Genomic DNA, 17412 nt, shown 5'->3' on the forward strand with positions numbered 1-17412 from the left:
TCTCCAGGCAAGAACACTGGAGTGGGTGGCCATTTCCTTCTCCAATGCATGAAAGAGAAAAGTGAAAGTGAAGTCGCTCAGTTGTGTCCGACTCTTCACAACCCCATGGTCTGCAGCCTACCAGGCTCCTCCATCCATGGGATTTTCCAGGCAAGAGTACTGGAGTGGGGTGCCATTGCCTTCTCCATATGCGTGTTCAAGTGGAACTAAATCACAAGAATGCCCCACAACCTGGTTCATGATGATATAAAAACATGTGTCTCTCTGACAACGGGGTCAGGCAAAAATAAGGAAACAAATCCTTGTGCCTCAACATCAGTTGAGAGTATCTAACAGCAAATTCGAGAATCTGAGGATCTGAACTTCCAACTAAAAAAACCTCCAGGAAAAAAAAAAACAAACTAACAGTTATGAACTGAATAAAGAGAAATACCTATTCATGGGGATGTATTTTTGCACTTGCTTTGCTCCAATTTCAGCTACGTAGACTGCTCCGGTCTCCCTGCTGACTTCTAAGAGATGCGGGGAGACTTGATCGGCCAGCTGGATCGTGCTGACCACAGAGCAGTCACCGATATTTCCTACTGGGGGCGCCGCCAGGATTAAGAGCCGGCTCAGATTCAGCTGGGCCACGACCACGTATTTACCATCAGGAGTAAACCTGAGGAGGAGATGTCACACCATCAGCCGTGCAAAACTAACATAAATTTTCATTTTTCCAATACACGTACGTATCCCTACGATATTATATCTTAAAAAGACCCACCTGCTGAAGGGTTCTTTTAAAGGACATTTAAAAATTGATCTGACTCTGCCCCTGAGGGAACAAGAGATTTGTGATGATAGACTTAGCCAAAAATGACTAGCTTACTACTTTTTTTTAACTTTTTATTTTGCACTGAAGTATAGCCGATTAACAATGTTGTGGTAGTTTCAGGTGGGCAGAGAACGGATTCAGCCATTCATATCCATGTCTCCATTCTCTCCCAAACTCCCCTTCCATCCAGGTTGCCACACAACATTGAGCAGAGTATTAAAAATAACACACAAACAAACTAATGGAGAATTGGTGTCAAGCTGGGTCTGAAACTATATAGACTCCAGGTTTTACTTTTTATTCTATGTTTAAAAATACACTGCACCTCAATGGCAGCGGCTGCAAGGGCCAGCCTTTATTATCTCAAACACATGGGAGTTTAACCACTTGCACTCTGCCTGGGGGAGGCGAGGGGGCGGGGTGCGGTTCCTAGATGGTGCTAGTGGTAAAGAACCTGCCTGCCAATGCAGAACTGCCAGAGACAAGGGTTCTATCCCTGGGTCAGGAAGATCCCCTGCAGGAGGGCATGGCAACCCGCTCCTATATTCTTGCCTGCATGGACAGAGGAGCCTGGTGGCTACAATCCATAGGGTCACAAAGAGTCTGACACGACTGAAGTGACTGAGCACTCTGCCTGAATCTGAAACGTGATTACATGTTCTCTGAGTACTTCTTTCCTTCCCCCTTTTCCCTACTTAAAATTCACAACAAATATTTTAAACTTTCAGCTAGCCCTTCAGAGAAACTAACAAAAATCAAATCAAACAAGCATTTAAAGACAAAAAGAAATGATTACCTGACTGCAGAAGGCCCCTCTTCTGAGAAACAGTTCTTCCACTCTCCCAACCAATCCCCTGTGTCTTTATCAAACACTTGAAGTCTTTTATTGCCTCGGTCAGCCACCCACACCTGCAAACGCAGAAAGACAGTGACCGGAGAATGTCCACATCATAATGAAAAGGAAGGAAAAAGAAGAGGGGGAGAAAATGACTTTATTTTCAGCAGTTTCATAAGCACTCCCATCGAGGACTTAGAGGACCCCAAAGAAGAGCATGTTAAAGCCCCATTTTCAGATAAGAAATTCAACTGCAGAAAGGTTAAATACTTTGGAGTCAGCTTACAACAGATGGGAAAGCCACACGTGGCCTTGACCCAAAGCCTAGCATGTTCTGGCTGTTATGCTAAGCATCTGGCTAGCTAAACAGCTGGAACACTCCACTGTCATGCAGAGGATCAGGAGACACTGAGAAGCAGTCATTCACTCACTCCTCTAACAAGTGTCTGCTATCACCAAGTCTCACCAGCCTCCTAGTTCCTGGGTCAGCCAACGAGACCAAGATGTGGAAAACCAGGCCGCATCCTTAGGGGCTGAGGCCAGTGGGAAGCCAGCTGTTCACTCGTACCGCATCCTTAAACTTCCACCCGATTTACGAGAGTTTGTTCAAAGTGCCAAAGCACTTAAAGAGGAAGCTTGAGAGATTTTAGTGACATATAAAGCATGATAACAGTAGGTTTCACTTAGGTTTGCGACAGGCTGTCTTGAGTTCTTCAGGGAACTGTTACTGTAATACAGAAAGGTAGACTGGCTCTAAGTGACATTCAGTGTACTGGGTTTGATGTATACAACCCATGGCATACATACAGTGAAATAGATTTTGTTTTTTGGTTTTGTTTTCTTCTTCATCTTTTGGCTGCCCCAAATAGCATGTGGGTTCCCAGTTCCCCAACCAGGGATCAAACCTGCACCCCCTGTATTTGCGGCATGGAGGGCTAACGACTGGATGGCCAGGGAAGTCTCAGTGAAATGGTTTCTAGTGACATGTGCCCAGGGCTGCAGAGCTATGTAGGAGAGTACGTGGGTATACCCAGTCCTGGAGGAACAGCCCAGATGCCCTGAGATACACACATTCACTAACACACACACACACATCCAGGTGTGCAGACAGGCATATGTACACCAAGATCCATATATATTGATACATGCCCCACCCCCATATAATCAGACAGTCCAAACACAGAGATCAGACCATATATTTACCCGACCAGTGGAATCCACTGTAACACTGTGGGGTATGTTGAACTTAGCAGGTCCTGTTCCATTTTCTCCACGCAGCCAAAGGATCATAAAATCTACAAATGGTAAACACATCTGGTCGGTACAATATGTAGAATGCCTTATGCATTAGCATGTTATATTGTATGTCATGAGTTACAAACTATTCAAGTACACCCTGAGCTGATTATGCCTTCTTGGCTTTCTGTTTATGTAAATCTGTCTAATGTATATGCTTAAAAAAAAAATTCCTTCTCTGTTTCAAGCAATCTGCTTCTTCAACTGGCTTTCTCCACTTAAATTTTTCACAACCCAAATATCATTGTTTAGGGTTCATGCCAACCTCTCCTTCAAATTGGTTCCCCCTCATAATCAATGTTATTTAGTATTACCTTGTCTCTGAGTTTACAAATTACAATTTCACAGGTGGCCATTTTTAATGCCCCTGTATCATATTGAAGATGTCCCTCTCGCCCCCCACCCCCCCCAAAAAAGAGACATGCCCAAGTCTCAAATCTCCAAAGGTGTGAATGTGACCTTATTGGAAACCGGGCCTTTGCAGATACAGTTAAGGATACTGAGGTGGAGATGATGGGTTTAGAGTGGACCCAGTGACCAGTGCCCTTCTAAGAGAAAAGGGAGGTGTGAAGACACAGGGCACACACAGAAGGCAATGTGAAGACAGAGGCGCTGACCGAAGCTCTGCGCAGTGTCAGACAAATGAGACCCAACCAACTGAGCCATACTCTTAGAGCAGCACACAAAACTAAGCCACGTACCTTGGGACAATTTGATCAACCTGTTATTCAAGCCTCCATCTCCATCCACAATGTAAATATCTCCTGTGTCGTCTACATGTAATTCCGCAGGGTTATCAAACTGCAGGGGGTTCAAACCAGTGCCTTTTTTGCCTGGGGTCCCCAAAACTTGAACAAGATCACCAAAGGAATTGTATTTTTTAATAGTATGACCATAGAATCCTATAAAGACAAATATGCATATTTCACAAATATAACCACTGCACAAACATTTACATTTTTCAAGTAAGCTGAGGGCAAAAAAATTGACAAAATTAAACAGCAATAAAAAGTTTAAATGCTAATAATTAAATATATTATATTTGACAAGCAACAAAGCTTCATTGGTTCTATTCACAGATTAGAATCTCATGTACTCCAAAATTAAGTAGATTCTAAATAAAATAAATACAACGAAAGTGAACTGACTCCTAAAACAGAAGGCTCATGATGTAAAAGTACTGGTACATGACTTTTTTAATCTTATGACTTTCAATAAACATGATTTGGACAACACAATCAAGCTACATCTATGCATATAACCGAATCACTTTGCTGCACACCTGAAACGAACAGAACATTGTTCATCAACTATACTCAGGTGTAAAATTTAAAAAGAAAAAGGAATCATAAGAAAAGAAAATCAAGAAGAACTTGAACAACTTATATCTGAAAACTGTTATTTCAGTTACTCATGGGCACATCTCCAGTTTCAGTAGCTCAATGAAAAAGTTCTTTATAATACAGACACACATATCTATTTTCATGCTAATTTTTAAAGCTTCTTTTTAAATTGAAGTAACATTGGCTTATAACAATACTGACTTTTTTTAAGCCACATTTTCTCCAAGTGGAAACAAATACAACATTTAATCCATTAGCTTTTCTTTCCTAAATAAGGAATAAATCTTTCCATAGAGTTAAAATTATCTTACAAGCAAAGCATAAGCTGGAATATTAATAAACAAGGAAAAACCATAAAGCGGTTAACAGAAACCAACTTGAAGGCATATCAAGACCAACTAAATTGGTACGCATTCAAATGATAAACTGGAAACAATGTGAATCAGCTTGCATTACATCCTATCTTGACTTATTATTATACTTCTTTTGGAGACTTGAGCTAAACTTTGTAGCAGTAATTGAGAGCAAAACAGTAAAGAAAACAAACTTCAAAGTCTCTAAGGAATTGGAAAAAGGATACCCGTAAATAGTGTTTTTTTTTTTTAAATGGCTAACATGCAGCCATGTTTTAACTAAAGAGCATTTATTCTTTGAAATATAGGAAGAAATAGAAAAACTGTCTTCAGATCTGTGCATGGAAAAACAAGCTATAATGGAAAGAATGAAAGCAAACTGTGTGTTCTTTTTATTTCTGGGAACCAGTGAAGTATTTTATAAAAAAAGGATCACATGAATGGAAGGAAGTAAAAAGTAAAGGCCTCCTTTTAACTGTGAATCCCAAAAAGGGGAAAAAAAAAGAAGCAAAAATAGTCAAACTTCAGTAAGGTCTAACAATGAGCTCAGAAGTAACCAAGATTTTCTGATTTAATCAAAATCTTACCATCCAAAATATAGCTTGAAATAAAGGACTCACGGACTAAGGCTCAGAAATCTGGGTACTGAGAACAGATATGGTTAGTGCACTGTTCTCAAAACCTGAGACCTCTTTAATTCCAGAATGGTATCTGAATTAACCCAAAGTGGGGAAACAGAATGACCTTCAAGCCATGAACTTATCTGGCACAAGACTAGAAATATTTTCTTTAAGATCTCTTTCTTTCCTGAAATAATAATACCAGCTTATCTCTTGAATCATCTTATCTTAAATCACAAGCACAGGCAACAGCTATCTCTGAACACTTATCTCACAGCTGTAACTTCAACTGTGCTTACTTTGGCAGCATGCGTGTGTCCTAGGTCACTTCAGTCATGTCTGACTCTCTGCAACTTTATGGACTATAGCTCGCCAGGCTCCCTGGTCCATGGGATTCTCCAGACAAGAATACTGGAGTGGGTTGCCATGCCCTCCCCCAGGGGATCTTCCTACCTTACGGATCAAACCTGAGTCTCTTATGTTTCCTGCATCGACAGGTGGGTTCTTTACCACTAGCACCGCCTGCACACTCTACTAAAATTATTTAATGGAAAGGTTTCAGACATGCTGAAGTCAGCAGGACTTCAGAAGCATTCACACCACCAGCAGTTTCTGCAAATCTTGCACTCTGGGCAAGAAAGCAGTTCTGGTTTCTCAGCAGAATCTCTCAGACAAGTGGTAAAGGAAAAAAACAGGCAAAGACCCCATTTATTAGCTTTTAGAGACTACCATTTTATTTGGCTTCACAGAAGTAGTCTAAGAAGAGCAACTGATATTTTAACATGCCAAAGTCCCATGACAAATTAAAGGAAAGGTCACAATAATGATAGCCTCCTTGTTAAATGTCTCAATTATACATAACAACGATATAAAAATTTCGAAAGGCGATTTCACAAATCACTGAATAAATTACAAATAGATTCGGCCACTCTGATTTTAAAATGGACAAGTAAGAAGATGGGTAAAGAGGAGGTTTCTAGCAAGATAATTTAAGAGATATTACTACACATACCACTTCCTACATCTGTGATCCAGACGGATTTTTCCTGTGGTGTACTGGCCGCAAATATACCATGAGGTGTGTCAACTGTATAATTCCAGGATCGTAGGAAATATCCATCCTCTGTGAACACTAATACCTTTGGGATGTTATCCCCTCTCTGAAGGTATACAAAAATAACTGCTTAGATAGGATCAGTTTTAAGGAAGCAATCATTATTTTCACAACGAGAAACAGAAGTCAAAGATTAACCAAGAAATGACGTAATGTTTACAAAACCAAACAATATTAACCTCTATCAAGCTCAAAACCAAAACACTAACTTTAACTTAAAAAAACAAACTCCACAATTGGAGTAACATAAACGTACATAGATACTTAGTACAGTAACATAGGAAAGCTGTTCTCTTTGCGTTCATAACTTCAAAAACAAAAATCCCAGTTTTACTTACCTGGCCTACATAAACCAATCCGTTGAGGGAGTCAACTGCAACACAAAATGTTGCTCCAGTGAAGTATTCTGAATACTTCGGCCAATCCACATCCAGCCGGTAAAGAATCTCCTCAGCTCTCCAGGAAATTTTAAAAGCAAAGTGCAGATGTGGTGGGAGCTGGGGAGGAAAAGAAAATAAGGAAACTGAGAGTGTACTTACCTGGTGGCTCAGACGGTAAAGAATCTGTCTGCAATGCAGAAGACCAAGGTTCTCTCCCTGGATGGGGCCTGGAGAATCCCATGGACGGAGGAGCCCAGCTGGCTACAGTCCACGAGGTCGCAAAGAGTCAGACACGACCGAACACACACACCACATTACAAACTTTTTAACGCTAAGGGGCAACACGTCGGCGGTTCGGCCGCAGATGCAGTTTTGAGACGAGCCAGTGAGAGAACCAGCTCCATCTCCATCCCAAGACCACCTCCCAAGAATGCTGCTACCCGAGAAGCCATTTCCTAACCATCCAGCTCACCCGAGAGGCACAGAACCGCGAATGCAAAACCAGAAGCGCTAGGAAGAAGCCAGCGCCGGCTATGCAGACCCAGAATCTCGTCATGACCGGACGGGAAGACTGGCGAGGGAGAAGGACTGGCAAGCTGCTGGGGGCCGAAGGACAGCCTCAGGCAGTTCGTCGCCGCAGTGAGCTCTTAGCTCCAAAGCGCCTACCCTGGATGCCCGAGGTTTCAGAACCAAAAAGCACCGGACACCAGAGCGAAACACAGTCCCCACTGGGACTCCGCATTCCCGGCGCGTTCCCTCCCCGCTTACGCGTCACAAGCCCCGGGCTTACCACGTGACCGCCCTTCCGCCCATCCTAGCTGTGGACCTTTCCAAGCCACCAAGTCAGGGTGCTGGTGGATATGCCTTAACCACTAGACGTACATTCTTTTACATTCGGACTTACCAATCAAAACCGAGCACAATCAAACTCTAGAATTAAGGGCGTGACCCTCCAAAAATAAGTTTCAGGCTTTGGGAAGGACTTCTACGGCATCCAATTCCGAGATGTACAGGCATCTGACAGGGACACCTGCTTTCCCACACCAGGACCCCTTCTTGGGCTCTCAGGATAGAGGGGCCTAATCTGGCGGCGCAGAGTTGAGTTGACTCGGGCGCGACGGTCTCCATCGAAGGTCCCCTACGAGGCGGGGGAAGCCGTGGGGGTAACCAGGAAGCGCTCCCGGCGCTGTTGGCGCTGCGGTGTTCGGGAGCCCCCCTACCCGAGACCGTGACCCCCATCGCTCGGCTCCCGGTGCTCGCCGGCCGCCGGCCCGCTCCCGGAAGCGGTGGCAGCTGGTAACAAAGAGCCGGCCAGGCCGCCACTGCCCTGGCTGCGGGACCCAGGAGTCCGGCGGTAGCTACGGGGAATGAGCGAGAGCTGGGCCATGAGGCCAGCTTCGCCGCGGTGAGGGGCAGCCGAGGCGCTGGTGCGGGCCGAGAAGCTGGTGCCTCCCTCCTCGCCGGCCGCAGGATTCGGGGCGCGGGTGCCTCTGCTTCTCGGGCCGCTACCCCCGGGAAGGCTGCTTCCCCGATCTTCTTCCGGCGGCGCCTGGCCTTGCGCTGCGGGGACAGACGCTCTGCCTCGGGCCGCCGAACGCCGGGTTTTCTCCGCGGGACTCAGAGCACCCGGCTCCTCCCCGAGCGGTCCTGAAGCTTTGTGTAAAGAAGCCGGGGAAGCCTGACGGGTTTTGTTTTGTTTTGTTTTTAATAAAAAGTTTTTATAAGTCCCCATTTTTAGAAATTTTTGCAGACTTTGAAGTCCTCTACCTCTTGCGCATCCTTCCTCCTGCTCCTCGAGTCTTTTTCCTTAGCTGGAAACATTTTTTACTCTCGGAGCGGACCGGGGATGATCGTTTTGTAATTGAAACTGTAACTGTTAAAACCTCGTCGAGATAGTAGTCAAGATGGACAAAAAGTCCTTTGAAATGGTGCTGGATGAAATTAGAAAGGTAATTACACTTAATTCCTTCAATCTCTGAGTTACGAATTCTCATGATTTGTCCTTTTTGGGGAACTGCGAGCAGATTGTGTAAAATACGGATATAAGGGTTGCAAAACTGGTTGGAATTTTAACGTCTAGTGGTAGGAGTTTATATCTTGATACGTTTCACGATACGAAACGGAGATTTTTGCTAACTCCAAACTGCTCGAGAATCAGACCGGTATTGCGGAGCTTATATTTAGAGCCCTCGGTTCCCAAGCCCGCCCTACAAATCTTGAATCACTGTATTTTTGGATAAGTGATTTCGTATTTCTGAACCGATTTCCTCATCTTTCAGTAAGATTGACTGAAAACTAAAAATACGTAGAAAGTTTATTTAACGGTGGTTATGATGACAGGATTTTTAAGTTTGAGTGTAAGCAGACTGTTGCCTCGGCAGGACAAAATTAGTATCCTAATAAAAAGTGTGGCATTAAGCTTAAAGGCAGATTCTTAGGAATGGACTTAAATAACTCGCATTTCAAAACTTTTTTCCTTCTGCTTGCCAGGTTTTTGCTTCGTTTTGAGACTATTGTAGCCTACATCCCACCAGACAGCAAAAAATTAAAAAAAATTGGAATGTAGCCTTGAGGCTTTAACAGTATTTTAAGCGCAAAAAGTTAAGCCTTTACAAAATTAAACCTGAAAATACTGACAGACCATTCGTATGTTAATACAGGGTCCTTTGCTTAGAATGTCAGTGCTGTTTCCTCGCCATTTTCCTATTTTCAAGACCCTTGATTGAGGCGGAAAGACTTGTTACCTTGTGCACTGGTGATTATTATTTATTTCAGCATATGAAATTATTAATAAAATTGCCTGTTTTTCTTCATTCTGTATAAGGCAAAATGCTGTTTTCCTTCATCCTTTGTTAATGTTTTTTTTTCAAATTTGCATGTTAGGCTACATTTGTAATGCTATTGAGTATTCTTTTTTTGAGTCAAAATAAAATTTCTGCTTTTGCAAATCCAATTTGCCCAATAAAAATCTGCAATAAAAGGTCAGCCTGCTGAGTACATACTTAGAATTTGCCACAATTTGTTAATGAGCTGATGTTAAACTACTGTCTATAAGAAAACAATTTGTTCAGGGAGAGGAGTCGATTTCTTTTGGATGCTCTAGGGTGTCGGTTTGTATATTCTCTCCCTGCTAAATTGTGGAAAGATGACATGGTAAATACTAATGAAAGGAATAGGAACTTTTCTAGAGATTAAAGTCAAATTCATAACATAAGTCCCTTATTTCTGGTCTGAAATCAAGATGTATCTTTTTCTGCCTGTGCCAAATAATTAGATACATCAACATAGTACTAGGTTATTAAAATAGGATAAAAATATAGTGTATCTAAGTATGAGATTTACTGTTAGCTTTTCAAAATTGCTCTCAGACTTTGTAAGTCAGTTTAAACCAGGTAATCTCTTCCTGAGTGTTAGCATTATGTCTGTAGGTAATACTAGCTGTCACTATTGTCATTTAAAAACAAAGGCATGTAAGAAGACACTAGAAAAAGAAATAGGAAGAAGAAAGGAGGGGGGAAAGCAATATGTAATCTGCTTTCTAAGAAGAGGCTAATAATAATATTCATTATTGAGCACTTAGAGGGTACTTGTTCCAAGTACTTCCTCCATGCGTTATTTGATTTAATCTGCCGAATAGCTCTGGAGATGTGAGTTCTATACCCCTCATTTTACAGATGGCACTTCTAGTCTCTGGAGGTTAACTAGCCAGCTCAAAGTTACCCAACTGATAAGGGAGGGGGTTCAGTGTTCAAGGTCAGGGGTTCTGACTCCAGCTATGGTGTGCTTGGGGATACAGCTGGGCCTCTCCAGTGCTGATAAAAGAATTAAGACATGACTTGGCATCAACACAGTCCAGGATTTGGGCCAGAAACTTGCTCTTGATTGTGTCCAGTAATGGCAATAATAAACTCCCAAGAGTACATTATCCAGAATCCTATTCCTTTCCCTTTTTCATGAAAATTCAACTACTGAGCTCCCTGCATGTTTCTTTGTTGACTGGTCATGGTGTTCTAGCAGCATGATGCATGTAGAAAGTACAATTATGATTGCTCTGGAATGAATGCAAAGGGATTAGTTCATTTGGGGGGTGGGGTATGATTGACCATATTTTTATATGCTAGAAAGTACTATATACTAGTACTGTCCATATTTCTATATACTAGAAAGTGACCCCTACAGTAAATCTAGTTATGATCTGGCACCATACAAAGGGGATTAGTGGATTTTTAATGAGTGGTTGTTACCAGATTGTGACAGTCTGCTATTTCCATCTCTAAGCTTAGCATGTAGTTGCCAGGAGAATCATACATGATTTCCTGTGGCTCTAGATGGTGCTGCGTCAAGGCCACAAACTTCTCTCTGAACTTGTGTCACATTTACTCTTGACTCTTTTAATCCTGAGGTGGGTAGTGATTGGTGTTCCCTTCTGTGGGTGAAGAGGCTCTCAGGGCAATTAAAATACCTCCCAGAGACCACACTGCCAGTTGGTGGCAGGCACACGGGTTGGCGTCTAGGTTCCTATCTCAGTAGAAACACTGAGAGCCTGGACTAGACCTTGTTTTACGCATGTGTTTCTATCAGTTAGTGCATATAGGTGTGCAGTAAATAATTATCTGCTGAATGAATAATGGCTAGTACATTTAACTTTAAAAATGATGGTTTGGTTGAGTTTGGGGTGATTTAAAACTGCAATCACTTTTACAGGAATACTTAATTTCTATTAATGTAGAATCTTATCTGTTAAAATTCTACTCCTTTCCTTTGTAGGAGTGAGTAGGGAGGCCAGGGGTTTTCCTGGTGTCTAATTGTATCCCTAACAGCATGGAACCCCAAAGGTAGAATGTCACATCACCATGGTGACTTTATCAGCCTCCTTGTCTCAGGGCTACAGAAGGTCTGCCGCTGTTTGAGTTGCATAGGCAACTTTCATGTATGCATATTGCTGTTCTGCTTACATATATTTATTCTGTTTTTCTGTGTTTTTAGGCTGTTTTGACAGAGTACAAATTAAAAGCGATTGAATATGTACACGGATATTTCTCTAGTGAACAGGTATTCTTTTGTTTATTTAAGCAAAAGCTTTTTTTTTTTAATATATTTTTTTAACAGTGATGTTCTGATTAGTGCCTTTACTTATTTACCTACTGATCAAGTTCAGAATTGCTTTTACTTTGTTGCTCTGTTTATTCAGGAACTTTAGAAGCTTTTGGTTTTAACAGAAAACTTTACATAATTTATAGTTGGCATATTTTATAAGCATACCCACTTTCATCACGGTATCATATGCTAAAATGATTTTAAAATGCAGTGTCTGAAAAACACAGTTCAAAGTGTTTATATTCTGAGCACAGTATCATGTCTGTAAACTTCTAACAGTTAACATACCCAAATTTGTACAGTGTTTATGAGTCAGTAATTGCAGAATTCACTGCAATTTATACAACTTGGAACAAATGGTAATATATGTTCTTATGTGAAGCCACGAATAAGAAAAAGAAATAGTGTCTAATAAGTAGTTTCTGTATCTTCCAGAAGACTGATATTATCAAGTGGGATTGTTTAGTGGAAACTTTCACCCAACTTTAGGAGTTTGCTGATTTTGAAAAATAAGTTTGCGTGTATGTACACACATGCGGAGACAGCTGGATTTCCAAGGAATACTTGGAAAATACTTGGTAGAGATACGAAGCAGAAATAGAAATGTACATCTGGAGAACAGTTCTGGGAAATGGTGGGAACATGAGTAAGGTAGACAGTGGATGAAACTGTAGATTGAGTTAGTAAGTAAATGCCCCAACTTTTCATCTCTTTCTCAAGACTTTCAAAACTGGAATAACATTAAGACTAGTTCTGCCTCCTAAATTCCTGAGAGCTACTCTGTGATTTGCACATGTTGCTACCTGTTTAATGAGTGGTTTCCAGATGTCCCATAACTTTTCACAGTGCTTTTTTTTTAAACGTAAATGTTTCAGGAAGATTTGTAATTTTACATAGCTGATAGCTTTTCTTTCCTTCTCTTGTATGTGTTTCTGTGTATATGTGTGAAATTTTGTAGAAAACTTCCCATAGTAGAAATTTAATGACTTTGCTACAGTCATTAAAAATTTTATCAAGCTATTTCCCAAGTGTGGTCTTATAAGCCTACTTACTATAAAGCATATCTCCCATCCTGTATCAGACATGATAGTTTATAAAGTTCTATGGTTGGTGTAGTCCCGGGTGCATTCACTGTGTGTAGTAAAAACATTATTCCCATAAAAGGAAGGACATGCTCTCTTATCAAGTTGTATAGAAAGTACAATAACTGTTGGCTACTTATGTATCTCTCAGTGAAGAGTGAGAAGTGTTTTTACTCTTCTTTACATACCACCCCATTTTCTAGTGTTAACTTTGCTTTGTGGAATAATTGAACCCGTAACATTTTGAGGAACTCAGAGTAAAAGAATTCATTAACCCAGATTTCATTATCCTCTCATCCTGAGTCTTTGTTGTTGTTCCTTTTGGGGTGTCCTTGGAGGCGGTGAACCCGGAGACTGCAGTGCTGTGGTTTCTGCGCACCTCTCCCTGGCCATGGCACAGTGTCTCCCTCGTTCACTTGAACTTGGCTGGTGGTAGTACGAGAGAGCCTGGCTGGCTGTGCTCTCAAAGTGACTTACTATTTAGAAGCTGCTGGCGTGATTCAGGGTAATTCTCACCTTTTTAGAGAATAGATCTGTGGTCTAAATCAGAATAGTATGCTCTCCACATCTGAGTTAGAGAGTAGAAGTTAGTGGGCCACCACTAACCCACACTACTGAAGACCTTTTTCTATGATTAAAACTGTCCTTCTCCACTAAATGTTTTAAAGCTTTCCATTCATACTGTATCTTTATATTCCTAAGCGAACATTTTATGTCCATCTAGTACTTTTCCAACTTTCTTTTTCTCCAGGTACTTTCTTCTTTCCCTGCCTTATACATTCCTTTATTTCTAGTCCAAGACTGTGTGCGGCAGTGGGAATGCTCTCTCTCTGCACTAACCACGATGGTAGCTACCAGCTTCACACGGCTGTTGAGCCCTCCCTTACCATGTGGCTTATGCCAGTAAGGAACTGAGTTTTCTCTTTGATTTGGTTTCACTTGATTTAAATGTAAGTAGCTGCACGTGGCTACTGCGTCTCACAGTCTAAACTCTGGTGTCATGCTTATGCCTCGTCATCTGGGCCCAGCAGCACACTTTGAATAACGATTCAGAGTACAGAAATAAATCTTGTAGAAATGTTTGCAAACACGTTGTCGGTAGAGCTAAATTAGTTCTTTGCTTTTCAGGTGGTTGATTTACTGAGATATTTCTCCTGGGCGGAGCCTCAGTTGAAGGCAATGAAAGCATTACAGCATGTAAGTAATTTATTTTTCCTTAGAATGTAGGATTTTAAGTATTTTGAATTCTCTCCTCGTATTCTGTAATTCATCTCAAGTTGCAGTTTGTTTGCTTTAGTTGCAGGCACTAAATTCCATTATACTTTATTCAAAAATAACTATGTTAAAAACATTAAAGCTTCCCAAATTGTAAAATTCAATCACATGTACTATACTGTTAAATTGTAGAGTTCTAATTGGCAGATTGGAGTAGAAAATATTTCTAGGCAAGCAAAACATAAGATTCAAATTCATAAGTATTTTTATTTTGGAGAAGGCAATGGCACCCCACTCCAGTGCTCTTGCCTGGAAAATCCCATGGATGGAGGAACCTGGAAGGCTGCAGTCCATGGGGTCTCGAAGAGTCTGACACGACTGAGTGACTTCACTTTCACTTTTCACTTTCATCCATTGGAGAAGGAAATGGCAACCCACTCCAGTGTTCTTGCCTGGAGAATCCCAGGGATGGGGGAGCCCAGTGGGCTGCCGTCTATGGGGTCACACAGAGTCGGACACGACTGAAGCGACTTAGCAGCAGCAGCAGCAGCAGCATTTTTATTTACTTCCGTTTTTGTGTGTCTTCACCTTCCTGTATTTAGTCTTAGAAGAATAGTCAGACTGATCTATGCCTGCATTTTTTTAGACCAATGCTGTCCAAATGACCTTTCAGTGACAATACAAATGTTTTGTATCTGCTCTATCCAATATGGTAACTGGCCACATATGTTTTTTGTGCACTTAAAATGTGTCATCTGTCTGAGGAATGGTATTTTTAAGGTCTTTGATTTTCATGTAAGCAAGCAACATGTCTAGTGGCTACCATATGGATGGCACAGTGCTAAAGCCTAGATTTTCAGAGGCTCTGAAGTCAAATGGGGTCTGGATGGATAGAGGATTTCCCTGGGAGTATCAGGCACTGCTAGCTTTAAAGAAATCTGCTGATCTTGAGGGCTTCCCAGTGGCTTAGTGGTAAAGAATCCACGTGCCAATGCAGGAGAAGCTGGTTTGATTCCTGGGTTGAAAAATCCCCTGGAGGAGGGCATGGCAACCCACTCCAGTATTTTTGCCTGGAAAATCCCATGGACAGGAGGGCCTGGAGGGCTACAGTCCATGAGGTTGCAAAGAGTTGGTACAACTGAGCGAGCACACAGGCACATACAGATCCTTATCTTCCTAAACTAATTTGCTTAAGGAAGTGTCTGGGTCTGTTAGTGCTTCTTCTCTTTAACAATTGCTTTTTTTCTGCTTTATTTAAAAAAAGAAAAGATTGTCTCACTCATTCACCTATCAGCAAGGGTTGAAAAATGTTTCTCTAAGGACCAAAGAAAAGGAGAGCAAAGCAGAGAGCTTCTGTAAAAAATACTGTTGGGGACCTTGGCTTATTTTATCAGAACAGCAAACTCATGACAAAGCTCTGAAGCCACCTTGCCTATCCACCCACCTTAGAATTAAAACTCAGAAGTGGGAATGCTGCACAGGCACACCTTCATGCACTTAGAGACAAAATCAGTCTGATTTCACTGTGTTCATACTGAAGACTGACTTTGACAATTAGGTTACGTTCTGGACATTTTCATAAATGAGCTACAGCAGTAGATCCAAGGTCTTCAGAAATATATAATAAACTTACATATAAGGAAATCAATCTTTTGCAGATATGTAACCGTCCGATAAAACTTTTAGATGTCTGTTTACAAACACGTAAGGGAGCATGCAGTTTTACTAATTCTTTTGGTGATAACAGGTTCAGTTCAGTTCAGTTCAGTCGCTCAGTAGTGTCCGACTCTTCGAGACCCCATGAATCGCAGCACGCCAGGCCTCCCTGTCCATCACCAACTCCCGGAGTTCACTCAGACTCATGTCCATCGAGTCAGTGATGCCATCTAGCCATCTCATCCTCTGTCGTCCCCTTCTCCTCTTGCCCCCAATCCCTCCCAGCATCAGAGTCTTTTCCAATGAGTCAACTCTTCAAATGAGGTGGCCAAAGTACTGGAATTTCAGCTTCAGCATCATTCCCTCCAAAGAAATCCCAGGGCTGATCTCCTTCAGAATGGACTGGTTGGATCTCCTTGCAGTCCAAGGGACTCTCAAGAGTCTTCAATAGTGTTTAAAAACAACTTCAGTTGATTCGATGACACCACCCTTATGGCAGAAAGTGAAGAGGAACTCAAAAGCCTCTTGATGAAAGTGAAAGAGGAGAGTGAAAAAGTTGGCTTAAAGCTCGAAAACTAAGATCATGGCGTCTGGTCCCATTACTTCATGGGAAATAGATGGGGAAACAGTGTCAGACTTTATTTTTGGGGGCTCCAAAATCACTGCAGATGGTGATTGCAGCCATGAAATTAAAAGACGCTTCCTCCTTGGAAGGAAAGTTATGACCAACCTAGATAGCATATTGAAAAGCAGAGATATTACTTTGCCAACAAAGGTCCGTCTAGTCTAGGCTATGGTTTTTCCAGTCGTCATGTATGGATGTGAGAGTTGGACTGTGAAGAAAGCTGAGCGCCAAAGAATTGATGCTTTTGAACTTTGAACATCAATAAGAATTGATGCTTATGTAAGTGGTGTTGGAGAAGACTCTTGAGAGTCCCTTGGACTGCAAAGAGGTCCAACCAGTCCATCCTAAAGGAGACCAGTCCTGGGCGTTCATTGCAAGGACTGATGCTGAGGCTGAAACTCCAGTACTTTGGCCACCTCATGCAAAGAGTTGACTCATTGGAAAAGACCCTAACACTGGGAGGGATTGGGGGCAGGAGGAGAAGGGGATGACAGAGGATGAGATGGCTGGATGGCATCACTGACTTGATGCACATGAGTCTGGGTCAACTCCGGGAGTTGGTGATGAACAGGGAGGCCTGGCGTGCTATGATTCACGGGGTCGCAAAGAGTTGGACACGACTGAGCCACTGAACTGAACTGAATCTCCTTATGTTGACTTTGATTTTGAATTTCCTCCACTGCTAACATCAATATATAAATTGACCTGCTTTTCAAAAACATAGGTATCCTAGACAAATATTAAATTACGTAACAGTCCATATAATCCTCAAGTGTCACAATGCACATTAACTTTCTTAGAAGTCCTGCAGTAAAAGAACCTGTTAATATTTAACCCATGCCAACATCCGCTGGATCATAGAAAAAGCAAGAGAGTTCCAGAAAAACATCTATTTCTGCTTTATTGACTATGCCAAAGCCTTTGACTGTGTGGATCAAAATAAACTGTGGAAAATTCTGAAAGAGATGGGAATACCAGA

General features: G+C 41.8%; 2 protein-coding genes across 4 annotated transcripts in view; one reads left to right on the forward strand and one right to left on the reverse strand.

The window, feature by feature from the left end:
• Positions 1 to 7551, reverse strand: part of NHLRC3 (NHL repeat containing 3) — a 41177-nt gene extending 33626 nt beyond the window's left edge. Inside the window, exons 1-7 of one of the 2 annotated variants that reach the window (XM_086328475.1) lie at positions 7231 to 7551; positions 6717 to 6875; positions 6277 to 6424; positions 3650 to 3850; positions 2856 to 2947; positions 1614 to 1726; positions 434 to 661 (exon numbers count right to left, since the gene is read on the reverse strand). In XM_086328475.1, coding sequence (XP_086184601.1) covers positions 434 to 661; positions 1614 to 1726; positions 2856 to 2947; positions 3650 to 3850; positions 6277 to 6424; positions 6717 to 6875; positions 7231 to 7314 — 1025 coding nt within the window. In that variant the 5' untranslated portion in view covers positions 7315 to 7551. The remainder of the gene's footprint in view (positions 1 to 433; positions 662 to 1613; positions 1727 to 2855; positions 2948 to 3649; positions 3851 to 6276; positions 6425 to 6716; positions 6876 to 7230) is intronic. The other variant, XM_086328476.1, reaches the window with a different exon arrangement.
• Positions 7552 to 8567: 1016 nt separating this feature from the next.
• Positions 8568 to 17412, forward strand: part of PROSER1 (proline and serine rich 1) — a 30941-nt gene continuing 22096 nt past the window's right edge. Inside the window, exons 1-3 of one of the 2 annotated variants that reach the window (XM_086328473.1) lie at positions 8568 to 8707; positions 11745 to 11810; positions 14066 to 14134. In XM_086328473.1, the coding sequence (XP_086184599.1) occupies positions 8663 to 8707; positions 11745 to 11810; positions 14066 to 14134 (180 nt within the window). In that variant the 5' untranslated portion in view covers positions 8568 to 8662. The remainder of the gene's footprint in view (positions 8708 to 11744; positions 11811 to 14065; positions 14135 to 17412) is intronic. The other variant, XM_086328474.1, reaches the window with a different exon arrangement.

Source organism: Bos grunniens, chromosome 12, assembly GCF_055505025.1.
Source record: "Bos grunniens cultivar Pamir isolate PY7600 chromosome 12, Bosgru_T2T1.0, whole genome shotgun sequence".
Classification (NCBI taxonomy): Eukaryota; Metazoa; Chordata; class Mammalia; order Artiodactyla; family Bovidae; genus Bos; species Bos grunniens.